A 24,918-nucleotide genomic window follows, 5' to 3' on the forward strand; every position below is an offset into this window, starting at 1 on the left:
ATTACTATTATTGTTTACCAATAAAAGGGCAAGAATGATCTGGCTATATTAGGGGCTCAGTAAATGTTTGTTGAATGAATGGATAGAGGGATAGATGGATGGATGGATGGATGAATAAATGAATGAATGAATCTGGGAATATGCTGCCTGAGAGTGGGGGAAATATCCTACAAAGACACAGCGAAGAGTGAGAAATGAACAAATGAAGAGTTAAAAAGTGGTAATGGAAAGTTATACAAGGTTGATAAAGCTGAGTTGGGCAGGATTTATGTAAAAATCCATACGTATATATGTATGTACTACATGAAGGCAGGATGCTAGGAACAAGATGTAGCTGGGATTTCTGCCTGTAGGATAGCTCCCTAAAGGGGATGGAAAAATCAAAGGAGAACATAAAAAGAATCTAGCAAGTGACCCACCACCAGAGCTGCAAGGACCAAGTGGGACATTGGCTTTCCCAGGAAATCTTAACCTTATGCTGGGAAAAGGTTGGAGCAGAAGGAGGGAGAGACTATCTGGAGAGACAGGTTGATGAGGCTAGACTCCATACTACTTCTACTCAGTCATAGATTCAAGTGGCATTGGATGTGAAGTTTGAAGAAATGTTAAGTAGTATTCAAGTCAAGGAAAAATACACCCAGTATTGGCATAATGGCATGTCCTCAAGTGTTCAGTGTTTGAAGGTCATCAGTTCATTCCCCAATACTTGGATCAATCAATAATTGAGGGGGGGGGGGAGTGTTGGGCTGGGAAATGCCGTCTGAGCACACTTGACCGAAATGTTGGTGATAAGTATCAGAGGAGAAAAGGACCAAAGAGGATACACACATCTGTGTCAGTGCAGAAGCATCCAGGAAGAGCTCTCCCTCTTTAGGGTTTGGTGCCACATCTTTTTGCTGAGGATGTACAGGTGGCTTCCTCCCTACATTTCATTTCCATGCTGGTGACCCTCCCTCTCCCTTTCCCTAAAGAGAAGATGGATGAGAATTATTCCAAGCCGGCCCCAAACTCCTTGGCTTACTTAACACAAAATGAACAAGTCTATCCAAATAGTTGTTATGAATAACTGTCCTTCCTCTTCTAGTCTGAAGGCAAGATCCAGGTCTTAGTCATTTTACTGTATTTTTCCCTTGCATAGTATGGAAAACACAGTACATTTTCCTTAAACGAATTCACCCATCTTTTTGTTAGGGTTTGATTCTGAATTCAGCATTTAAACATCCAAGTGCAATTTGACCTAGCAAATTCAAACTGGTGAATTGAGAATTGTGCCCTGAAAATTCTCTTTTGAAATCAGGTGACCAGTATAGTTCATCTTATGGATCCTCTGGAATTCTCTTCCATCACCAGGCAATTATTAGATAGCTGCAAAATGTATTCCTATGAATTTATTTGACGGTGGTTAATCAATTCTGCACATTGAAAATGCGGTTCTAAAAGACCGCCCTTGAGGGTACATTTCATCTTTTAAAGTAGGCAACTCAAAAATGCTGAAATTATACCATCTAATACTTTACATTAAGTGAAATCAAGATATAAAATGTCATTAATGATTTCTTTGTTCCCGGGCTGGTAGGTAGAGCTAAGTGTGTTCAGAGTCTGACCTCTCTGACCCCATTATTTTCATTTTCACGTTTCTGTGAAAGTAGACACAACAGTGTTTCTGCACGATTTTTCCATCTACATGTTGATTTTACCTGCCCTAAATTAGAAATATAACAGTTCCCTTAACAAAGGCGAAAGATAAATTTTGGCTTTCACAAGGCATTCTGAAAGTGCTTAGAGATGTAGAAGACCAGTGGCATTGCCCTCAGACAAGGAAGGTAGTGTACACAGCCCGATTCCCCTTTTCTAGTCTGCGAGCATGCCTGCTGTGAATTGCCAGTTATGGAGGAAAAGAACTTTTCATAGTGCACTTCCAGCATCCACTCCCTTAATGTGGCACGAAGATGTGAAAATATATTCACAGCGTGTTCAGGAAATTGTTTAGCCACATCCTACTTCTGCCCCACCCATGATACCGAGATGAGCCGAGTGCCTTGGCAGAGATTGACAATGGCAGGCGTGGAAAACAGAGCCAGAAATCGGGACTGAGCGAGTTTGGTGGTTTGGCAATTCAGTCAGGAGTCCAGACAAATCCTAACGGAAGGTTGTGGTTGGCATGTTGGAAGGTCTGCAGAAGTCAGGGTAGATTCTGGGGCAAGAGCAAAGAGAAGCCAGGAGAGCAGGTGAGACCTCAGGAGACCCAAATTCCAAAGGACAAAGTGAAAAGCACCTGGGACATTTAAAAATCTGCCTTGGTTTTGAGAAAATAAGAGAACCTCAACAATCACAGCAGCAAAGTAACTTAAATTGTGAATGATCAGGATACCCACCAAGGAAACCTTAATCCTGAGGATTATAGGTTTTAAGATCTCAAACGTACTTGGGCTTAAAATTTGGCCCCCCCAGTTAAGAGGAGAGTTGATTTGGAGCTAGCTGTTCAACCTTTCTCTGTAAAGGGGGAACAGCGCCACCCATGCACAGTAGTTTTAAAAAGACTAAGCAAAATAATGTTAAGTCATTGCTAAGTACTCTATGCCTAGACTATGGCAAGCACTTGATGAATGGTAACCATTTTAGTAATTATTAGTCATAGACTTTTCTTACGTATTTGTGGTACACCATGGGTTGCTCGGGGCACAGAGGGAAAAGTTGATTGTTGGTACATCCAATAAGAAGAGGGTTAAGAGGTGAGACCTGGAATTACTTATCTTCATGACCAGATTAGTAACAACATAATAATAGGAATACTGAACAGTGACTCCAGACATTACAGACCACAGACTAGACCATTTGGCTCAGTCCAATGCTTTGATGAAGTGTTATCATTTATTCAGATTATTGCTTGTTCAGTTGTAGCTGAGGAGGTTTAGATAATATTGTCATATTTCCAACTGGTTTTGAAAAGCCACTGTAGTTACTCAAAGTCTGTACAAGGAAAAGCAAGGAAAGGGACAGAAAGACAGGGAAATTGTGCAATGATTTAGAAATTTTGAGATCCCACCCTAAAAAAGGAAGGCAATATTGAGAATGGCATTACACTATGCATTCATCTTTCCACAGCTCTAAACCTATGTGTCCCTGCTGAATTACATTTTCCCATGTCCTTACAAGAGCCACTTGTCTGATCCCTGAAATAATGAGAACTTCATGACTAGAGCTGTTGCTATCATAGATGTATTTTTAAATATCTGTTAAGAAGTAAAATGCATCTAGGATATTATGCATTGCTTACATCAGTATTCCTTTCCTATTTTTTTTTTCACATATCATTGATTTCAAAATGTGGTAACTTTTTATATCAGTCATAAATCTTATTTCCGCTCACAATGTAAAAAGAGACAACTAAACTTCCCCAAAGAGTCTGCAATGTTTTCCTGTGTAATTAACACCTCATTCACAGTTGTGGGTGCCAGTCAAGGCCCTGTCTCCTCTTCCATGACATTTCCTTGATACCTTGTTCAGGCTGAGCTGATGCCTAAGAGTGTGCGAAATACACACACGGGAACAGGGAACTATTTGAGAGGAGCCAGCTGTATTGGCAAGATCTGACAATTGAGAGAGCCTGCTTTCCCATGTGTCTCCTCTGTGGGCTCGCAGTCTGCGTATCACCCCTTATTAAAGTCCAGTTCCTGCTTTAACCTTGTCTTCATCGTCATCATCCTCATCAGCAGCAAAAACCATCTGTCAGCTAAGTACCAGTAGCCCATTATTTGCATTCTTTCTCTTCTTAATGCTCCTGCGGGGCCAAGTGTTTATAAATCAAGTGACTAATTTAAGATACATGTGCTCTCATACTGCAAGTCATCCTGGAAGGATGGTTATTTTTAACGGTTGAAAATTTGTAGATGTCATTTATTTAAGTAGCCCTGTCTTTTTTTTTTTTTTTAATCTTCCTGACAATAGTGACCCTCTGCAGCCTTCCACACAGCAAATGCAGATGGCTGTAGTCATTAGATAATTCAAATAAAATCATTCTATTGTTGAAATCTCCTGGTTTCATTTTTTTTAATTGTCATATACATTCAAATTATTGTAATATACATTCAGAAAAAATGTATGTATCATAAGGATATATAGCGTGGTGATCTTTCAAATATCGACCCCAGCCATGTCACTGGCACACCACATATCAGCATCACCCACACTGTAACATCCCCCAGGTGCTTTCCTCCACTCCCCGCTCCCACTGCGGTAGCCTGTCGTAACTTCTAACAGCATGGATTATCTTTGCCTGAGTTTATTCCTTTTATAAACTGATGAACACTCTGTTTGCAAGAGTCACTGGTATTGTTGCATATAGTATAGTCCATTCAGGGTTTTTTTTTTTTTTGCTGTATTGTATCCCATTGTATGAATGCCCCATAATTTAGTTCTCATATTTCTATGCTTCATGGGCTCCTCAATTATTATTTTAGATGAAAAAATTTCCATATTTCCATATACATAGGTAAGAGTTGGCTATACTTTTTAATTCATACACAATCCATATTATCTGTTTTCTTGATATGTTATCAAACATTTCTAAATTTAAAAATATGGACAGTTGGGCAGAGGATGGCAGAAGAGCAGGATGAGAAGGAACTAATGTTATTATGACCATGTATTAGATGTCGTGTCATGAGTATCATTTTTAATTGTGGAAAAATACACATTATATAAAACGTGCCATTTTAACCATTTTCAAGTGTAAAGTTCAGTAGTGTTAAGTACGTTCACATTGTTGTGAAAAAGATCTCCAGAACTCTTTCATCTTGCAAAACTAAAACTCTATCTTCATTAAACAACTCCCCTCTAACCTCTTCCCTCACCCCCCAGGTAACTATAATTGTACTTTCTGTTTCTATAAATTTGACTACTCTAGTACCTCATCTAAGGGATGCATACAGTGATCATACAGTATTTTTGTTTGGTAACTTATTTCACTATGTTTGTTTCAATTAGCAGGATGTCATCAAGGTTCATCCACCTTGTAGCCTGTATCAGAATTTCCTTCCTTTTTAAGACTAACTAATATCCCATTGTATGTATATACTGCATTTTGTTTACCCATTCATCTGTTAGTAGACATTTGAATTTGTTCCTCCTCATGGCTATTCTGGCTGGTGCTGCTGTGAACATGGATATACAAATTCAAAAGCTAGCTTTCAGTTTTTTAGATATACACCCAGATGTGGGATTTCTAGATCACATGGTAGTCCTACTTAAACAATTAAGGTTTTAAGAATTTAAGATTTAAGAATCTGCATAGTGTTTTCCATAGCAGTTGCAATATTTTACAGTCTCACCAAGAGTGAATAAGTATTCCAATTTTTCCACATCCTTGCCAACACTTATTTTCTGTTTTTTTTAAAGAAGGCCATCCTAATGGGTGTATATGGTAGGAATTTACATATGATCTTTTTTTTAGTGCTTAGCAGATGTGTTGTGAGGTATGAATATCAATTTTACAGCAATGAAATTTTGACACGAAAAATTTCCATAAAAGAAAAAGGCAGGACTCCATTCCAGGTGCTCTTAAACTTGACAGTGGGCTTTTTATTCACATAAACTCACATAATCACAAAACCAATTGGGCTTTTTTATTCTAAGCTACAAGATTTACAGGATATTAGCAGTTCTACATGATTGCCTAACTTGAAATATGAGTAAGAGCTTGAGGCTGAGAGTAGGGATTCTCAAAGTATGGTCTTTAGGTCAGCAGCGTCAGTATTACTGGGAACCTATTAAAAATGTAAATTCTTGGGATGCCTGGGTGGCTCAGTGGGTTAAAGCCTCTGCCTTTGGGCTCAGGTCATGATCTCAGGGTCCTGGGATCAAAGCCCGCATTGGGCTCTCTGCTCAGCAGGGAGCCCACTTCCCCCCCTCTCTCTTTCTGCTTCTCTGCCTATTTGTGATCTCTGTCTGTCAAATAAATAAATAAAATCTTTAAAAAAAATGTAAATTCGCAGGCCCTGCCCCAAGACTTCGTGAATCAGAAACTCTCAACTGGGGAGTCAAATCTGTTGGTTTTGTTTTTTTTAAGTATAGTTGATATACAATATTATAGTAGTTTCAAATATGCAACACAGTGATTCAACATTTATATCTATTATGAAATAATCACCACAATTAGTCTACTTACCATCTGTTACCATACAAAATTATTCAACTTTCTTCTCTTCACTGTACTTTACATCCCTGTGGAATTTTGTACCTCTTAATCCCCTTCACTCATTTCAGCCATTCTCCCACACCCTCCTCGCTGTTTGCAACCACCAGTTTGTTCTCTGTATTTCAGAGTAGGTTTTCTGTTTTATTTTGTTTTGTTTGTTCATTTGTTTTGTTTTGTTTTAGATTCCACATATAAGTGAAATCATGTGGTATCTGTCTTTCTCTGTCTGATCTGACTTATGTCATTTAGCATAATAACCTCTCAGTCTGTCCGTGTTATGACACATGGCAAGATTTCATTCTTTTTTTATGGTGGAGCAATAGTTCAGTGTGTGTGTGTGTGTGTGTGTGTGTGTGTGTGTGTGTAATATCTTCTTTGTTCATCTACTGACGGACACTTATCTTGGCTATTGTGAGTAATGCTACAAGAAATATAGGGGTGCATATATCTCTCCAAATTAGTGTTTTCTTTTTCCTTAGCAAATAGAGTAGAATCAGTATGGTAGTTCTATTTTTACTTTTGGAGGAAACTCCAACCTCCAAACTGGCTGCACCAATTTGCATTTCCACCAACCGTGCACAAGGGTTCCCTTTTCCTCTACATACACTGATCTGTTTTAACTAGCCCTCCTGATGATGCTGACACACAATCAGGTCTGAGCACCGCTGGGCTTAAATCATTAGACAAATATCTAAACTGCTGTCTATTAACCTTTACACTACTTCCAAACAGGAAATTTACATGTTGGGCACTTTGAGGTTTCCAGGGCAACCTCATATGGTGAATCTGTTCTATGCTTCATACTCCCATTTTCAGAAAAGGGGTGGATTAGCCAAATTGTGATTATGCTGGAACAGTAGGTCCCCATCAGCCAGGCTCCAATTTATCACAATCGCTTATGAACAAATGGCCACCTGGGAGCAGGCATCCTAACCAGGAAGGTCACCCCAGCTCAGCATTTATCTTTGTCTGCCAGGATTTTCATCCCCACACTCATCCAAGTCCCTACTTTTTGTCTCACTTTACAGTGGGTCTTGAGCAAGCATTGCAGGGAAGACACTGAAATAGAAGGAGGCAGACGTGGGAACAAACGTGAGACAGCTATGTCTCCCATCACTTCGCCTCCACCAGCAACAGCCCTCGCCCCGGCCCCGGCATCCCCACACAGTTCCCTAGAGCCCTGTAAAGAAAAGAACAGAGATTCATGGAATGCCCTTTCCTCAGAAAAACTGAAGGAATCTGATTTTAGTCCTAGGAAGAGAGTTGTGGCTTAGGCTTGCTGTCTTGGCATATGTTATTAGTGATACATGTATAAGTAACAAGTAACATTAATTAATATAAAATATGAGTTGAACTGTCCTGGCTTGAGTAATAAAATTCACTCTACCAAAAATCTACATTATCTCTTAGGGGAGGCTTTTGCCTTTCCTGAATGCTTTGACATGGAAAAGCAAACGATCTTTTGGAGGAACAGGAGAAGGGGAGACTGTTCAGTGCAGCTGGAGGAGGACTTGAATGGCAGGAAAGAAGAAAAAGGATTGAATTCCTGGGGCTCCTTAGAGAGAAGAAAGATGATGCCCGGGAGTAGGCCCAGAACTTCTGTCACTCCAGTAGTTCCGGACCACTCCCAGACACCATCCTCTGGAGCTTCCAGCCTGTTTCTCATCCGTTTACCCTCCTGCCTTGTCCTGTCGGAGCCCCCTTCCTAGATCACTGAAACTGAAGACTTAAGCTAAATTCCTAAGTCTGAAATTTTTGGCTGTATGGCCAATAAATAAATAAATAAATAAATAAATAAATGTATACTGTGTCTCTCTGTAAAGAAAATCATTAAAAAGAATTCCAGTCAGGATTAGGGAGTAACTAGGAACTCAAGCCTCCAAACCACATTTAAACTGAAATACATGCCATCTGAAGTTATCTGCGGCACACAGTATGTTCCAGTAAATTAACGGCCTTAAGAAATACTTTACCTGCGTATCCACCCTTAGCAAGGACACGTGAACAAAGGCAGCATTCCCCAGCGCTCCTCCAGCATACACATCGGCGCACTCGGACGGTTGCAAGGTTGACTTAAGTGATCGCTTAAATCACCAGTGATAAGCAAGAATTTGGATGCTTGCCCCCACCGTACTGAATTGTGAATGTTTGTACTCCACCTCCTAAAATACGACAAGGGTATGTTACAATATCGGACATTTAGTTTGCCTTAACCATTCACTCTGTGAGAAAAGTTGATCAATAGTCAGCCTCATTTTCCCTACTTCCTGCCCAGATCAATACATACGTCGCCTTTAAAGAAAGGAGAATGCCCACAGAAGTTGATCCCATGGTTTAACTTACCTCAACCTAAAAGAAAGAACCTATCACCCACTTCGATGCCATTGATTTTGTTTCTTTGTGCTCTTGTGACTAAATAAATTACAGTGCTTCCACTTTGTAAGTAAACTTTTTATCATTGATTAGTCCTCAGGGTCTAATTGACTTACATTTACTAAAAGACCCAATATATTGATTTTCAGAATGTGTAAACTACAAGACCAGAAAATGATGTACATGGGTATAACTTTTATTAAGTATACAGACTATTAAATTATATATTCATTCCAGTTACAGCTCCCCAAAGGAACTCCCAGGTTCAGATCTCTGCAACAGGAAATACATGAAAAGACCACTAATTATATTTCTCTTTTTAATAAAGGTTTTAAAAATTTGTTCGTGGATGTGAGCTAGGATTGTTTATAAAAACAACTGCTGTTTTTGTATGAATTGTTGATGGTGTGCACCTAATGTACCTTCAGCAACAGTGCAAGCATTTCCCATCCGATCATAGTGTGGTATGTGCTTACTTATCTCCCCAGTTTTATTCCACTCCTTTAACTGACATTGGACTTCCTACCTCACTCCCAGCCTAGAAAAAAAACAGAAAGAGGAAGCGACTTTGCCTGACACTTTCAGAGCAAGAAAATTAGTGAATGAGATGGGCCTTTCTGTGTTTATGTTTACAGTTCTCCCCCCAAAAAATGTTGAAAGATTAACGCAATACTTTGTCAGTAGCAACAAGTCTTAATGTGTATTACTATACTACCAATATGATAATAAAATAATTAGTAACAGTGAAGTACAGTGACCATATTTTAAAAACATGCACGGAGGGGTATCTGGGTGGCTCTACTGGTTAAGCATCTAACTCTTGATTTCAGCTCAGGTCATGATCTCAGGGTCCTGCGACCAAGACCTGCATCAGACTCCAGGCCCCACCTTCGGATTCTCTCTCCTCCCTCTGCACCCCCACACCCCAGTTCCCATGCTTTCTCTAAAATAAAAATAAAAATAAAACACGCTCAGAAATGCTTCTCATTCAAAATATATGCTTTCAATACCTAGGCTTACATCCTTCTATTAGAAAAGGAGAGAAATTTAAAAAGGGAGTTTATAAAAAATAACTAACTGCCCTTTAAATGATATTAGGTACACAGTCACCTAGAGATGTTAGCACGATCTTACTTTTCTAACTCTTGCGATTGAAATTTAGCTAGTGGTCAGCTTGGGAAAGTTAACATTCAATGCCATAGTGAAGATGGATCAGCAAGGGATATTTATTTTAGTTTACTTAAAAAATAGCTTTACCATCCATAGGGATGAAAAGAGCTAGTTGATGTGCTTTATACTATACACAGGATTACGGTATGGCTTCGGGTAGTGCTTTTCACACTCTAGTGAGCATAAGAGTGACCTGAGATGGTTTTAAAGTGCAGATTCATGAATTCCTTGCCCAGAGATTCTAAACCAGTAAGTCGAGGATGAAGCTTTAGATCGTGCATTTGTAACACCCAATCCTACCCTCAGGTTACTCCTATGAAATTATTCAGACCGTTCTTCAAGAAACACCAATTTAAGATGACAAATGCAGGTTTTATTGCATCCAAAACCATAGACTCGTCAGATAAAATGCCAATCTTAGACCATCTTTCAGATGCTTTATGGTACTTGACTACAGTACTGAGGTAGACAGCATTTAAAGGACTGCCTCTAAGTTAACATTCATTCCTTGCAGGCACTATCTTTCTCCTGCTGGTCATTAAAATTTGGCCTGTGGGTTTTAGATTTCATTGATGTTTAAAGGTCAGGTGGGCTTGAAATTATTTTTTAATTTTTGCTATCTTTAAAATTGCCATTTAATATTGTCTCATCTAAAAGCAGAAAAAGGCATCACAGTATTTATGGTCTGTTTCTCTTTTGTTTCCAGGGAAGACGAGGAAAAACAGGTCCTCCAGGAAAACCGGGTCCCCCAGGACCACCTGTGAGTAAACAGCATGATGACTGTCCTTTAGGAGAGACCGCATTCTTCCTGTGTATTTATTTATCTATGGATTATTTTCCCCCCTGTAGCTAATTTCGATCTTTTCTACTGTTTAAAATGGTTATACTCCTGGGATGCCTGGGTGGCTCAGTCGGTTAAGCACTGGACTCTTGGTTTCAATTCAGATCGTGATCTCAGGGTCATGAGATCAAACCCCCTGTTGGGCTTTGTGCTGGTCATGGAGTCTGCTTGAGATTCACTTTCCCGCCCCCTCTCCACCCACTCGTTTCTCCACCCACTGGCTTGATCTCATTCTCTCTCAAATAATTAAATAAATTATTAAAAAAATAAAACAAAATGGTTATACTCCCTACACCTCCCACTACCACACAAACAACGAGGTAAGGGAGGCTAGTAGCTGTCTGCACACCGTATCCACCTCTTTCTTACGTAGACAGGAGCCACTGCACTGCATACATGAGCACCCTAAAGCCAAGTCTCCAAGTAGATGAATCCTGATCTGAACCCACCTGGCTCCTTCTCCTCAGTTTCCTAATGTCCAGGCTGGTAGCAAGTTAGATATCTTAGATATCTGGAGAAGCATGACCAATTTTCTTGATATAACTGTTCGTTAGCAGAATTTTGTAGAATGCTGTTGCTGGAAAGAGCTGTAAAGATCTTCTAGCCAATTCGCTCATATTTTTCTTTACCCCAAGCCTCTAGAAAATGTATTCCTTTTCTTGTGGTTCTTCCAATCCTTCAGCCCATCAGATTCTGATTTGTGTCCAGGCTACCCTAATGGCACTTTTCTCTCTTTGGTGACCTGTAATCTCTGAGGTGTGAGATTCCCTGGGTCTGATCACTCTTCATTTGATTTCACTGCTATATAGGAATTTACAGGGGTGCCTGCTCTCTCCTTGAAACTCCTAGTTCTCTTGCTGTAGTGACATTGATGTGTTTTTTTTCCCTTCTACCTCTGGAGCCATCCTTTTTTGTCTCCATTAACAGTGTTCCCTCCTCTCCTATCTGTATGTTGCATGCATTAAACATTTCCAGTTTTTTATTTCAACCCTGACGTTCCTCCTGTGTTCCAGGCTCGTACATTACCACTGCCTGCTCACTGTCTTCACTTATAGGTCTCCTACACATTACAAAAGTAGCATGTTCCCAAACTATACTCCAGAAATAATTCTAGGTTTTATTTTTCTCCCCCTCATCGTCCATTCCCAGACAGTTCCTAAATCATGTCCTTTCTACATCTGGATAGCTCACGAATCCATCTCCTCCTCTCTTTCCTCATTGCCATTGACTTTGTTTGGACCCTTGTCAGTTTGTATCCGTATTTTAGTAGCTGTCTCAGAGAGGGTCTCATTGCCTCTACCTTCTGCGAGTGGAGTAATATCTCCCAATGATAATTCAGACTGTGTGATCCTTTGGCTTGAAATTCTAATAGCTTCCCTCTCCTTCTATATCTGGATTCTACATCTTCTGTGTGTCATTCTGGGCCCTTCTTAGTTGGCCCTTGATGTCTCTTTGCCCATCATCCTCTATGCCCTTCCTTTGCTTGTAACCTGCAGTGCCATCCTCACTTACTATCTCAAAAATGCCATGCTTTGCACATCTGGAGGCTTCAGTAAGCTTCCTCTGTCTTCAGGACTCATCTCAGCCTCAGCTTTCCTGCAGAGCCCTTGTCAGTGCTCTCAGTGCGTGAGGCGTCTTCGCCAACAATCCTTGCACTCCTGTACCTCCTGCACTGAGGTAGCACATGGCACAGTGCTTCATACTGTTGCTTTCTTTCTAGGTCAGCCTGGTGCACTGCAATTTTTTTGAACCTCTGTTTTAATACCATTGCCTAGCACAGTTTCTGTCCTGTAGCATGTGATTGTTAATTATTTAATGAATTAGTATACAAATGAATATATTCTGTAGATAAGAAAATGAAAACCAGAAGGGTACCTGGGTTGCTCAGTTGTTAAACATCTGCCTTTGGCTCAGGTCATGATCCCAGGGTCCTGGAATCAAGCCCTGCCATCAGGCTCCCTTTTCAGCGGGAAGCCTGCTTCTCCCTCTCCCGCTCCCCCTGCTTATGTTTCCTCTCTCGCTGTGTCTCTCTCTATCAAACAAATAAAATCTTAAAAAAAAAAAAAAGATGAAAACCAGAAAGTGGCTTTTTTTTTTTTTAAGATTTTATTTATTTATTTGACAGAGAAATTACAAGTACACTGAGAGGCAGGCAGAGAGAGAGAGAAGGAAGCAGGCTCCCTGCTGAGCAGAGAGCCCGATGCGGGACTCGATCCCGGGACCCTGAGATCATGACCTGAGCCGAAGGCAGCAGCTTAACCCACTGAGTCACCCAGGCGCCCCCAGAAAGTGGCTTTTTAAAGACCAGAACCACCACTCACCACCACTAGAGGGCTCCAGACCTAGAACCTTGGGATTTTCTTAGGATGTGGTCATGGGTGGGTATCTGAAAAATGAACAAGGTTGCTCTCCTGTCATTGATTTCATTCCATCCACTTTCACCATTCAAGTGGATTGTTCTATTATCAATGTACTGGTGTCAATGGATAGTGATTATAAAAGCAAGTGGAGAAAAAAGAGGCATAACTCGGGAGCCTGGAAGCCATTCTTTACAGGAATTAGCTTTGTTGATTTTTATTCCAAATTTTCTAGCAAAACAGAGAATGTGTTATAAGATTTGCAACAATTGTCTTCTGCTATAAAGAAGAAAAGCTGGTGAATGCGAACAGGCAAGATTAGACCTTCATATACTTTCTAAACATATGATACTGCTTTTAAAACTGGATAATTGTTGTCTCAAAGGAGGAATTTGAATGATGAAGGCTTTTGTGACAAGCCTGCCAAATGTCTAGGAAAGAAGATTACTCCGAATCCTGGAATGAGTTCTCAGCTATAAATCAATGGAGTTTACTGAAGAATTTAGAAGATTAAGAAGAATGTGACTCTATGAAGGAATTTATAATATTCAATTCCACCGGTTCTAGTTTATTGCCAGGGCATTTGGGGAAGAGAGGTACTTATTTTATTTCAAGTACTGGATTTAGAATTTCAACTCAGCTGTGGGTCTGATACAGTGTTTGTTAAATCCTGGGTACACAGTACTTAAAAGAATAGTGGGTTTTGTTATCTTCTGTAATATAACAATATACCGATTATTATAAAATATTGTGAAAGAACCAACTACAAAAATAAGGGGAAAAATCTATGAGGAAAAAATAAGGTTTTTATTCATAGGTCAGCTTTTGTTTTAAAAGAAAATATCTTAAATAGCTCATTTTCTGTTTAAGAATCATGGCTTATGGAAATTCTTCATCTATTTGATTCTGGGCTAACTCCTCCAGGTGACTAAAATATCTTCTCTCGAATACAAGTATTATTGAAACTTTATATTGGGGTGCGGTTTTCATCCTGCTCTGGATTTTTTTGCAGTTGTTCAGATGACGGGTTGAACGGGTGACCTGTATACCTGCATGCTGCAAAAAATCTTGGGAGGCACCTACTCATACTTACAGGACTTAGCCAAGGGCAGCATTGGAAGTGAAAGCCAACTAACAGGCTCCCTGCGTTTTTCTATGCTATCTTCATGTTTAATTTTTCTGAACATAGTGTATTTTAGCAAGAGGACTATTGTTTCTCACATGGGTAGAAATAAACAGAGTTCTTCAAAAGCAGTCCTTTTAAGATCATATTAATTCCTATCTTAAGAAAATGAGCTGGTAAAAACATCAACCTGCTCCTAATTTACATTGTTAAGCAATTTGACAAACATTTATTTAAGGCCTACCATGTATCTAGTACTCTGTTAGGAGTGGGTCTTACAAAAATCAGTAAGATATTATCCTTGCCCTCTGGGGATTCAAGTTTAGTTTACAGAAATATGAACAAAGGGAGAGGGAGAGAATTAGAAAAGATAGTGGTCGAGATGGTTTCCTTCAGGAATTGACAACTGAAGCGTAAAAACAGAGCGTTAAAAAAAAAGAAGGAATTCCTGCCAGTTGCAACAACTTGAATGAACCTAGAGGACATTATGCTAAGTGAAAAAAGCCAGTCACAGAAGGCCAAAGACTACTGGATTCCATTCATCTAAGATCTCTAAAATAGTCAAACCCGGAGAAGCAGAGAACACAATAGTGGTTGCCTGCTGCGAGATAGGGGAAATAGGAGTTGTTATTCAATGGATCTAAAATTTCAGTGATGCAAGATGAAGACCTTCTAGAGATCTGCCATACCACATTGTGCCTGTAGAGTATCATGCACAATATCGTGCATTTTGAAGTTTGTTAAGAGTATAGATCTCAGTTAGGTGTTCTCATCACAACACAAAACAAAAATAAACACCTAAGGGGCTCAAGGAAACTCCGGGAAATGTTGTATATGTCAATTACCTAGATTGTGATGAGAGTATCACAGATGTTTTCGTACGTCCAAACTCATCAAATTGTACACATTACACATGTTCAGTTGTTTGCACATCAATTATACCTCAATAAAACTGTTGAAAAAAGAGTTGAAAGGAGCTGTCCAGTAAAACAAATAGAGGGGGAGGAGAGAGCAAACTGAGTATCACCGAAAGAGGAAAGCAGCCTGAGCAAATGCAGAGCACTGTGGCCCTGGGGAGTAGGGAAGGGCAGGCAGCCCACGCAGTTCTGAGACAAAAAGCTCGAGGCCAGCATTAACATGTCGAGCCCTGCCAGGGTCCTTGTGAACCTCATATGAAGCCCTGCATCTCAGGTTAAGCTACCAAAATTCGAGGAGAGTTCTACATAGGGAGTCTCATGGCCAGATTTCATTGATTCGTCCCTCTAGTGATGGCCATGGTGGAGTTGGATTGTCGAGCGTAGTAGTTGTTGGCTATCGTAGTAGTTACTACTTTTTAAATTATCAGTAGAGAATTTTTTTATCTCTTTCAGATGTCCCATGGAGCTATTTGTATTTTATGACAATTTATATGTAGCTTCAGAGATATCCGGATTTGTTTATGGACATATTTAGATCAAAATGTTGTTTTTCGCTTGTTTGTCTTTTTCAACATTGTACCCTGTGTGAAAGGAGCCCTACTTCACAGGAGGAAGGAAGGTAACGAGAGAGAAGGAAAGGTTGGTCAAGGTGAAAAATCTTCCTAATTCAGATTTAGAGATGGTGTACGACTCACCCTAGTGGCTTGCCTGTGAGATTCCTAAAGCACTTGTTGGAATTTCTTACAATAGTATGAATTAATTTTAAAATATTAATTTTATTTCTCTTATCAAACAGTAATCAAATAATATGTAATATCCCTCAAGTAAGTGAATAGTATATAATTTTAGGATATATGTTTGAGCAATTAGCTTTTAGAAAAATTAGGGAGAAAAAACTCTATTCTGATTAGTGTGATTGTCTAAAAAGCACCGAGATGAATTCTTTGATAACAAGCATACTTTGCTCAGTTTCTTCAAGAAAATATTATTCCTGGGACGCCTGGGTGGCTCAGTTGGTTAAGAAAATATTATTCCTTTTGGGGTTTCAGGGATGTTCCCTAAATCAAAGGTAGTGTTGTTATTTAAAAGAACATCAAGGAAGATTCTTAAAAATAGAACTGAAAGAAATCTCTAATGGCCTGAAGCAACCCAAATAATTAAAACACTTTAATCGATCCTTCTACTTGCGATTTTTTGTTCTGAAATTAAATTTGTATTTTCTCACTCTTAAACATTTGTTCCAAAAAGGTACATTTTTTACAAAGAGTAATTTCCCACTACTTCCCACTTAGTATTTAAAAGACAACCTTTTTTGCCCCTTAGAGAGCATATTTCTTAGAGGAAAAAAATTCTAATAATGCAATATTTACTAAAAGCAGAACTGCTATTGAACTGCTATAACTAAATTGTCTTTATGAATTATGTCTTTTTGAATTAGTGTTTCATCAAAGTCATATATATTGCTCCAATTTAGTTTCCATATTTACTTTTTAAAAGATTTTATTTACTTAGTGGGAGAGAGAGAGAGAGAGAGAGAGAGGACTGGCAGAGGGAGAGGGAGAGAGAGAATCTCAAGCAGACTCTGCGTTGGGTGTGGAGCCTAATGCGGGGCTTGATCTTATAACTCTGAGATCATGACCTGCACAAAACTGAAGAATCAGATGCTTAACCAACTGAGCCATCCAGGCATCCCTATTTCCCCATATTTAATAGCAATTTTTACTCTGAGGAAGATTCAGTTGAAATTTACATACATGTATCCTCCTTGAAATAAGATTATTCCTAATCAAAATACTTGTAGTTAAGGAGCAATTAAACTGGTTAACAGAGCTAGCCACAACCTTTTATGATAAACATTTTTTTCAAAGATTTTTATTTATTTATTTGACAGGCAGAGATCACAAGTAGTCAGAGAGGCAGGCAGAGAGAAGGGGAAGCAGGTTCCCAGCTGAGCAGAGAGCCTGATTCGGGGCTTGATCCCAGGACCCTGGGATCACAACCTGAGCTGAAGGCAGAGGCTTTAACCCACTGAGCCACCCAGGCCCCAGTAAACATATTTTTAAATAAAATATTAGTCCAATTTCCTGTTAACAGGCAGAGCCTATACTACCTATACAAAGGAAAAAGTTCTCAAATTCTCCCAAATAACTTCCGCCATCTTGTTTTGAATGACTAACTCTTCATTGGTGGGAAACCATTATGTAGAGATATCTTAGACTGATATGACCTGCAAATACACGAGGCTGGAGAGCAGTTTTTCAGAGAAGCATGAGAACATTAAGTATCTTCCCAGGGAAGGAAATAATACTAACTCCTGAGGAAACAGGTTCAAAAGAAAGGGATGGATCAGGAGAGTTTATTAGAGTACTTGCTCTGTATGAGGCGCTCCACGGCCAGTGCCTTATGCAATCCTCACCACTGTGGTGAGATGTAGAAGCGTTCCCATTTTATAATAGGATAAAGGTTGCTTAGAAACATCCAGCCACGTGCCCAAGATGACACAAGTGTAAGTGGGGGAACAAGAAGTGAAACCCAGGAGCTGATCTCTAAACCCACCTTTATTTCCCTGGATCCCTCCCAGATGGGAAAGGCAAGCTTCTAATTTGTAATTTCACTTGAATCAGCCTTATTTAAACATTAGACACCGAACATGGTCTGATTTTCTCATGAGATCCATAGCACTACAGTGTCTCAGGACAGCGGGATGATGGAAGAAGATTGTGAGGTACCCCGTCCTCCTCACTAGTATGTCCTCAGGCAGTTCACTTGGCATTTCCATGGCTCAGTTTCCTTTTCTATAAGTTTGAAATGATAGTACCTGCCTCCATCAGATTCTCACAGTTGCTGGGAGGAATCAAAGCCATGTGTGAGAAGATCTTTCTTGTAAATGTGAAGCTCTGTGGAAGTGTAGCTGAGATCCATTCCTATTACTCTAACCATCCATCCAGAGTATTGTAGATAGAAGAGATTGTCTTCAATCTCCTTTTTATAAAGTTCCCCAAATCCTGTTAACAAAAATGTGAATGTCTTCCAATGACTTGCTAAAATGAAAAATCACGAACTCTACATAAATATGGAAAGCTTAGTCTACATATGTAAATCTACTCATGAAGAGAGAGGAAGGTTACTCACAGTCAGGTAATAATAATGGGGTCTGAGTATTCAGTGGTGTTTTTCCGTCTTCTGATTTACAGCCTCTTCCTGGCTTGTGGGACTTGTTCATCCACGATCTGAGCTGTTGCATTTTATTAGTTGTGATGTTCTGTAAGTCTCAATTACTATCCTTCACACTCTTAATAAAAATTTCTCTTTTTCTTTAAAACCTTCCAGTTATCTGCATAGCATAAGCAATGGAAAATCGTGGCCTTGTGTTATGATAATGAGACCTGGAAAATCTCAAGACTTGAAATGCCTTAGTTTATTTCAAAGTGTTCTGGTTTTTAGTTCCTTTAGAAAAGAGAGGAAGGCAGCTGGAAATGAGGCGGAGCAGGAGGGAAAGCAGGAGAATTTAACTAATGAGCCATTAAAGGAAGTATGTATCAGCCCACCCATTTGACATTAACTTTACTTCTCATCCATCATCACTATAGAAGTGTTTATTAAAAACCATATTAATTTTAAAATGTGTTATTATTTCTTTCCGTTACAGGCAGGGCTCTTGATTCCCTTTCTTTTTTTTTCCCCCAGCATTGTTTTTGTGCATTGTTTCATTATTGCAGTACGAGAATTGAGCAGTGGGCTCAAATGTGTCACATTTCAGTGCCTGGCAATTTATGTTGAAAACAGGAATTTCAAGGCATTTGTAACGTGGGGCAGCAGCTCCCTCTACTGTTTCCACTGGACAAGCTCTAAACAAATTCCGTAGCCTTTGGAGGATGTCCAAGCTATGGATATATTCTGTGTCTGAGGATTAATTATAAAGCTACATGATTTTCAAAATTGTTTTCAGGGGTGTTTTTTGCATTTTATGCTTATCCTATCCTTTAAATACAAATGCTATTTCATCCACAGTCACTTTCAATATGAATCTGATATACTGTTGAAGTGCAAACCCTTAGCTCATGGATAGCTAAAATGCCCATCTATTGTAAAATGCTGATAAAACACTACAGTGATCGTTTTGTGGGAGCTGACTCCAGTGCAATTTATGCTTCTTTTCTAAAACCACAATATGATTTAAAACAAATAGAACCGTGTTATTTCTGTTTTTGTTTTAACCTCGGTGTAAAAGAACTTCTTTTACCCTGAAAGCATGAGTCATTGCACAGTTTGAAAGTTATGTTTGTACTGCCTTATACACAGTTAAAAGAGTAATCTAGGGTATAATATTGAACTCATTTATTCAACAAATAGTTACTGAGCATCTATCATGTGTGAGTCACTATTACAAACATTGAGCATACAGTAATTTCAAAGAAATGCATAGTGACAAACAGGCTATATAGACAAGGTCTCTTCCTTAAATAACTTACACTCAGTTGTGTGTTGAGGATAGCAGTGGTTAGTAAGAAATTCAACAGATAGAAAAACAATTTCAGTTTAGTAGGAGGTGATACAGGGGAACTAACTGGGCAATGTAAGAGGGATTTGGAAGAGCTGTTACTCTAATTAAAATAGTCCAGGTGGCATCTTTGAGCATTTAGATGACATTACTTGAGAAGGAGCTAGCCCGTGAGGGTCAGAGCAAGATCTTTCCAACCAGAGAGACCAGGATGTGCAAATGACCTGAGGTGGGAATGAGCTTGATGTATCTAATGAGCATAAAGGACCTAGGAGAAAAAGGGAGGGGGGCAGAAAAAAAAGATGCCTCCTTTCTGGTAGTTCATGGGTTGGGTCAGATGATTAATCATAGCAATGGAGATTATATGCTCTCAAAATACCATAGACCTAATGGATTTCTGTGCCGTATCCTATTATCCATGCATTTAGATCTTCCATCTCCAGCTTTATTGGCTATGAACTGAGAACTCAGGGTGCAAAGTTATTGTTTTCAGCGTAAAGCAAGGCCCACCTCTAAAACAAATTAGTACCCCAAATTCATTTTGGACTACTGAATAAAGTGGATGACAAGGAATATCTGATTTTTAACATTTAATTTCTGGTTAAAGCACCCTGAATGTAACTATATACATTTTGAGGTTCTTCATGTCTAAATGGGAATCCAGTTCTCATTCTTAACATCCCTTTTAGAAACCTTGAACTGATCAGGGCTTTATCATGTTTCTCAGTTTTTCTTTCAGCAAAAAACCCTCAGTCTCTTTGGTCTATTAAATGACTAAAGGCCATGTACTATAATGATAATCTCCTCAGAGAAAATGAACCTAACCATTTATTTCAGTCAATGGGAATAGTAATTTCCCTTCTTAATAAAAATAAGATGACTTCCTCAGATTTAAAAATAAAGACACATAAGACCTATAAAATGGAGACAGACATGGCCAGTTAATCATTTTTATTACCACTTGTTCCCCCCACTCAGGTCATGGTCCTAGACAAAACAGCTGTTGCCACATTGCTGAAATTCCACGGTCACCTTGTGTGGCCACAGAATGCATAGACTTGCATGTGAAGCAGCTGGGGGTTTCAGGTTGAGAATTTGAAAACTAGCACTTGGGTTCAATTCCCCAATTACTTCTCTTTTTCTGTCTCTGTGAACAGCAGCAGGAGGACATTATTAGCCACTTTCGGACTTGCTAAGTTTTTTGCTAATAACAGCCATAATCTGGAGGAAAAGGATTTTATCTTCTTAGAGCCACCGACTCTTCATCTTGGATTATGTTATTGAAACCAACTATTAGGACTTCTGAATTGACAGGCATTTTGTATCGCGGTCATGGAACAAGATATTTGATATCAAGGATATCTGATCATTAAATTTGCTATTAGTTGGGCCAGAGCATGGATTAAGCACTATTTCTTTGTGGTGGATAGACATTAAGGTTTTAATGAACCTGACTGGCCTTTGAGAGATATTCAGAAAGGGAGACTTGTTTCCAAAATAATCTTACAGTTTGTGTTTGATGAGATCATTTCCAAAAAGTATTTCCCTACAGTATTTAATTTGACCTCTGTATGACTTTGTCAGGTAGGCAAGAAAAGATTATCTCTGGTTTAACAAGAACAAGGCTCTAGGCCTTCTAGGGAAGAAGACCTAGGGAAGAGCTAGGGAAGTAGGGTCTCACTGAACTCCATGCAGTCGGTTTTCTCTGCTCAGCCATTACCTAGTAGAAAACTGTTCAGCTCAAAGGTGACTGGAGAAAAAAACAAGTTTTCAGCAGTGGAATGGAAACATGGGAGGAAATATGGTAGAAAGTAGGATTGGAAGGGGCTCCAGCTCTATCTGTAATTTCATTAAAAAAAAAAACCAAAGAAATCTGAAGCAAATATGGCCAGTGGTTAGGATCTGACAACATTGGATTATGGATTCAGGAGAATTTATCGTTTTCTTCTCTATGCTTTTCAACGTGCTTAAAATACTCCAAATTACTTTAAGAAATAGGAAAACCATCCTCTGGGCTGGGTTAACGTCAGGGTAATATCACCAATAATTTCGCTGGCCTTGAGTGTCAGCATCTCCTCTTTGCCTGTAATCCTTTATGGGGAACTAAGTGTTTTAAACATAAAATCATTAAGTATTTTTTTTTTCTAGAACTTCACTGAATGTGCCTTTTATAACCTTGGGGTTCAGTTGAGCCAAAATCATCAGCTGCAGATGTATCATTCTTAAAACCTAGAGATCGTAGAGAAACCTTGATGTCACACGATTGAGTTGACATAGAGAAAATAATCATGCCAAAGTAAAACCTACAGATTGTTCGTTTTGCTGTTTCCCAGAACTGTCCAGAATGTCCCCAACTATTCAGATTTTGCAGTTCTTGGCCTCTGTGTAACTTGGCAGCATATAAGCCAGTGCCATCAGCCTGGCTATCTTAAGTCCCAGCAGTTTGCCTTGGAAACCACACAGGCAGAGATGGTTGTCATCCTAACCAATGCTTTTAAAGAGAGTGAATGTTATCACTTAATTACATAAACGAAAACTCAGAGCACTGATAGGTGCAGGCTGCGTAAGTCAGCTTTCCTCCCGATTTGATTCCTGAGGTCACACGAGGGGGTGGAGGTACACTCATTCTCCAGGTATGGTTTTTGCTGGTGGTAAGCTTTGGGGGATGCCACCGGATACAAGTAATTTGTCTCGCACACCTCCGTTCTTACTAATTTTCAAACCCCTGTGGTTTTTGTCACCTTGTGCGGGGTCAGTGATGTTGTTTCTGTGGGGTGGCAAGCCACTCTCGAGATTCCTGCTGCTCCTTGTACTGCAGGGAGCTGACAAATGATATTTTTCCTTTTGCAGGACATACTGGGGAGAGATAAGTATGAAACATTTTATGGATGGTTAAGCAGAATAGCAGTGTTGGGGGAGGAATCATTATTTTTCTAACCATCGTGCCATGGAAATCAGTCAAAAATGTCCCACGCTATCAGTAATGCAGTGGGCTTTATACCAATTAGATTGATTTGTTTCATGGTGTCAGGAAAAAAAAATAAGCTCTTTTGAAAATGATTTTTGTCTCCCTTGGAAAATAAAGTGTTAAAAAAACGTATGAGCTTCATAGCATAATTTAGAAAATCTGCTTTTATGAAATGGGTTAATTATACCCATTGAATGCATTCACTGTCACAGTCTCATCCTCCCACTCCTGTTCCAAAATGACAAGGAAAACCAGGGACTGTGCAATTTTGGAAAACAATCAGGTCACATATTGAGTATTTTGCTTATTCATACAACCATAAACTGCCTATGCTTGAGTTCCCTCAATTACACAGCTCAGTATGCAGGCCAGAAGAGACAAGCCCAGCTCAAGTGAGCGCTTCCTGGAAAACACAGAGGAATGAGTTTGAAAAATGTCCAAAGTGGCAGATGTGAAAAATTCTCATTCAAGATCCAGAAGCTGCTTTTGCTGCAATTCCTCACCTGTTAATCGCACTGCTTCTGAACTTCTGAACCAGGGATGCTGGCAATATCTTAGATTGAGACACTAAGGAGCTATTGATCTTTCAAAGGATGGTGTAGGTATATGCCACTGTCGGGGGCGGGGACTGGCTCCAACAGGAGAAGATGGATCACATGGCTCCCAGTGGGGCTCAGAATTTCCAGAGACTCACCAAGAATGAACGTGTGGCTGCTGGCTTCTAACAAAAGTACAGCTTTCATTCGAGGATGTCCCCAAAAGATGTCCTTGATGAATGCTTAAACCAGGGTATTGTTGGATCCCTTAAATGCTTCAGATTTCAAGAATTCTAGTACACAAATCTCTCTTCCACAACAAATACAATGGCACTATTGTAGTCTTCTTTGAAGGGTATTTGGTTTTCTCTACTAAGTGTGACAACTTTCCCATGACTGTTCCTCACTGCAATTTCACGCTCATAGAATTTCAGCCTATCAACATCATCTCCAAGCAATAGTACTCTCTTGGTCAGCTCGTCTTTTCCCACCAACTATGACTCTTCTTATTTCTCCTTTTCTTCTACTATTGCATAAATACTAGGCCTCATTTGGTGTTACTTGAATTCCTAAAGTTACTTAAGATGATTACCATTGCTTGCTTGCTTCCCTTCTTCCTTCAGAAATCTCCCTCTCCTGATCTCTCTCTAATCTAAGCCCTCCATGATTTTAACAGTTCTTGTGTCTGTATGTGCTTCCTCTCTCTTCTCCCTACCCTTCTTCCACTTGGCCACTTTACTCTTGATCTCTTCTTGTCATCCAAATCTTTGAAGATGTGTGTCTATGCTACGCTGGAGACCTGTCTTTGCTTGGCCCTTACTGATTCCGTATCTCATTAAGGGATTTGTGATCCTTTATCATTGAATTCCCTAATTGAATCTTAAAACCAGCTTTAAGATAATGGACATTTTATTTTCCTATCTGACCACCCTCTCACTGTGAAGCAGATAAAGGAAAGTGTCAAAATATCAAAGCTACGAGGTCAGGCTGACTTAGGTTGGAATCTGGCTCTTACCCACCAAGGTGTGTGACCTTGAGCAAGATAGTTAACCTTTTGTTATACGTAAAATAAGGATAATGCTTACTTCACTGGGTTGTTGAAGAGTAAATTGCAAAAATACATGTCCCTGCCACACATTTATTAGTTTCAAAGCCTAACATTTGTATTTATTAATATTATTGTCATTATTTCATTTTATCATTCTCTGCCACCTGCTTATTATTTTCATCTATCTCTCCCTGGATTTCATCCAGGGTCTACCATTTCTGAAATGAAAATGTTAATACTTTGGGGCGCCTGGGTGGCTCAGTAGGTTAAAGCCTCTGCCTTCGGCTCAGGTCATGATCCCAGCATCCTGGGATCGAGCCCCACATCGGGCTCTCTGCTCAGCAGGGAGCCTGCTTCCTCCTCTCTCTCTGCTTACTTGTAATCTCTGTCTGTCAAATAAATAAATAAAATCTTAAAAAAAAAAAAAAGAAAGAAAATGTTAATACTTTGCCTGCTTCGTACATTATCACCTTCATGTAAATTTTTCTTCTTTCTGCTTCGCTCCTCTCCTGTTTTTCTCTATTCGAGTCTTTACAGAGTAAACTTCATCTAAGAATGTTAACCTATATATATATTATATATATATATATTATAACCTATATATATATATTATATATATTATAACCTATATATATATAATAACCTATAATGTTAAGTATATTCTTTGACATATTAACCATCCAAAAAAAAAAAAAAACCTCAGTAGATACAATTTTCAGTGTGGATGAAAAAGTCTATTTAAGGATGAGGGCACTTTGTGTTGCCTGATTTTGTCTTTGCGTATTGGCCAGATAAATGAAATGTGTCCGGATTCGCTTGAAACCTGACTTGCCCTGAGCTTATTCTCTCTGAGTCCTCATCTCCTAAAACCAAAGTTAATCTTAAGAC

General features: G+C 39.3%; 1 protein-coding gene across 4 annotated transcripts in view; it reads left to right on the plus strand.

The window, feature by feature from the left end:
* The window catches only part of COL19A1 (collagen type XIX alpha 1 chain), a 332,336-nt gene that overhangs the window by 215,040 nt on the left and 92,378 nt on the right, over positions 1 to 24,918 (plus strand). For all 4 annotated transcript variants that reach the window (XM_082731306.1, XM_082731307.1, XM_082731309.1 and 1 more), the window contains one exon: positions 10,446 to 10,499. In XM_082731306.1, coding sequence (XP_082587432.1) covers positions 10,446 to 10,499 — 54 coding nt within the window. The remainder of the gene's footprint in view (positions 1 to 10,445; positions 10,500 to 24,918) is intronic.

This window comes from Mustela nivalis (genome assembly GCF_964662115.1).
Source record: "Mustela nivalis genome assembly, chromosome: 5".
Lineage (NCBI taxonomy): Eukaryota > Metazoa > Chordata > Mammalia > Carnivora > Mustelidae > Mustela > Mustela nivalis.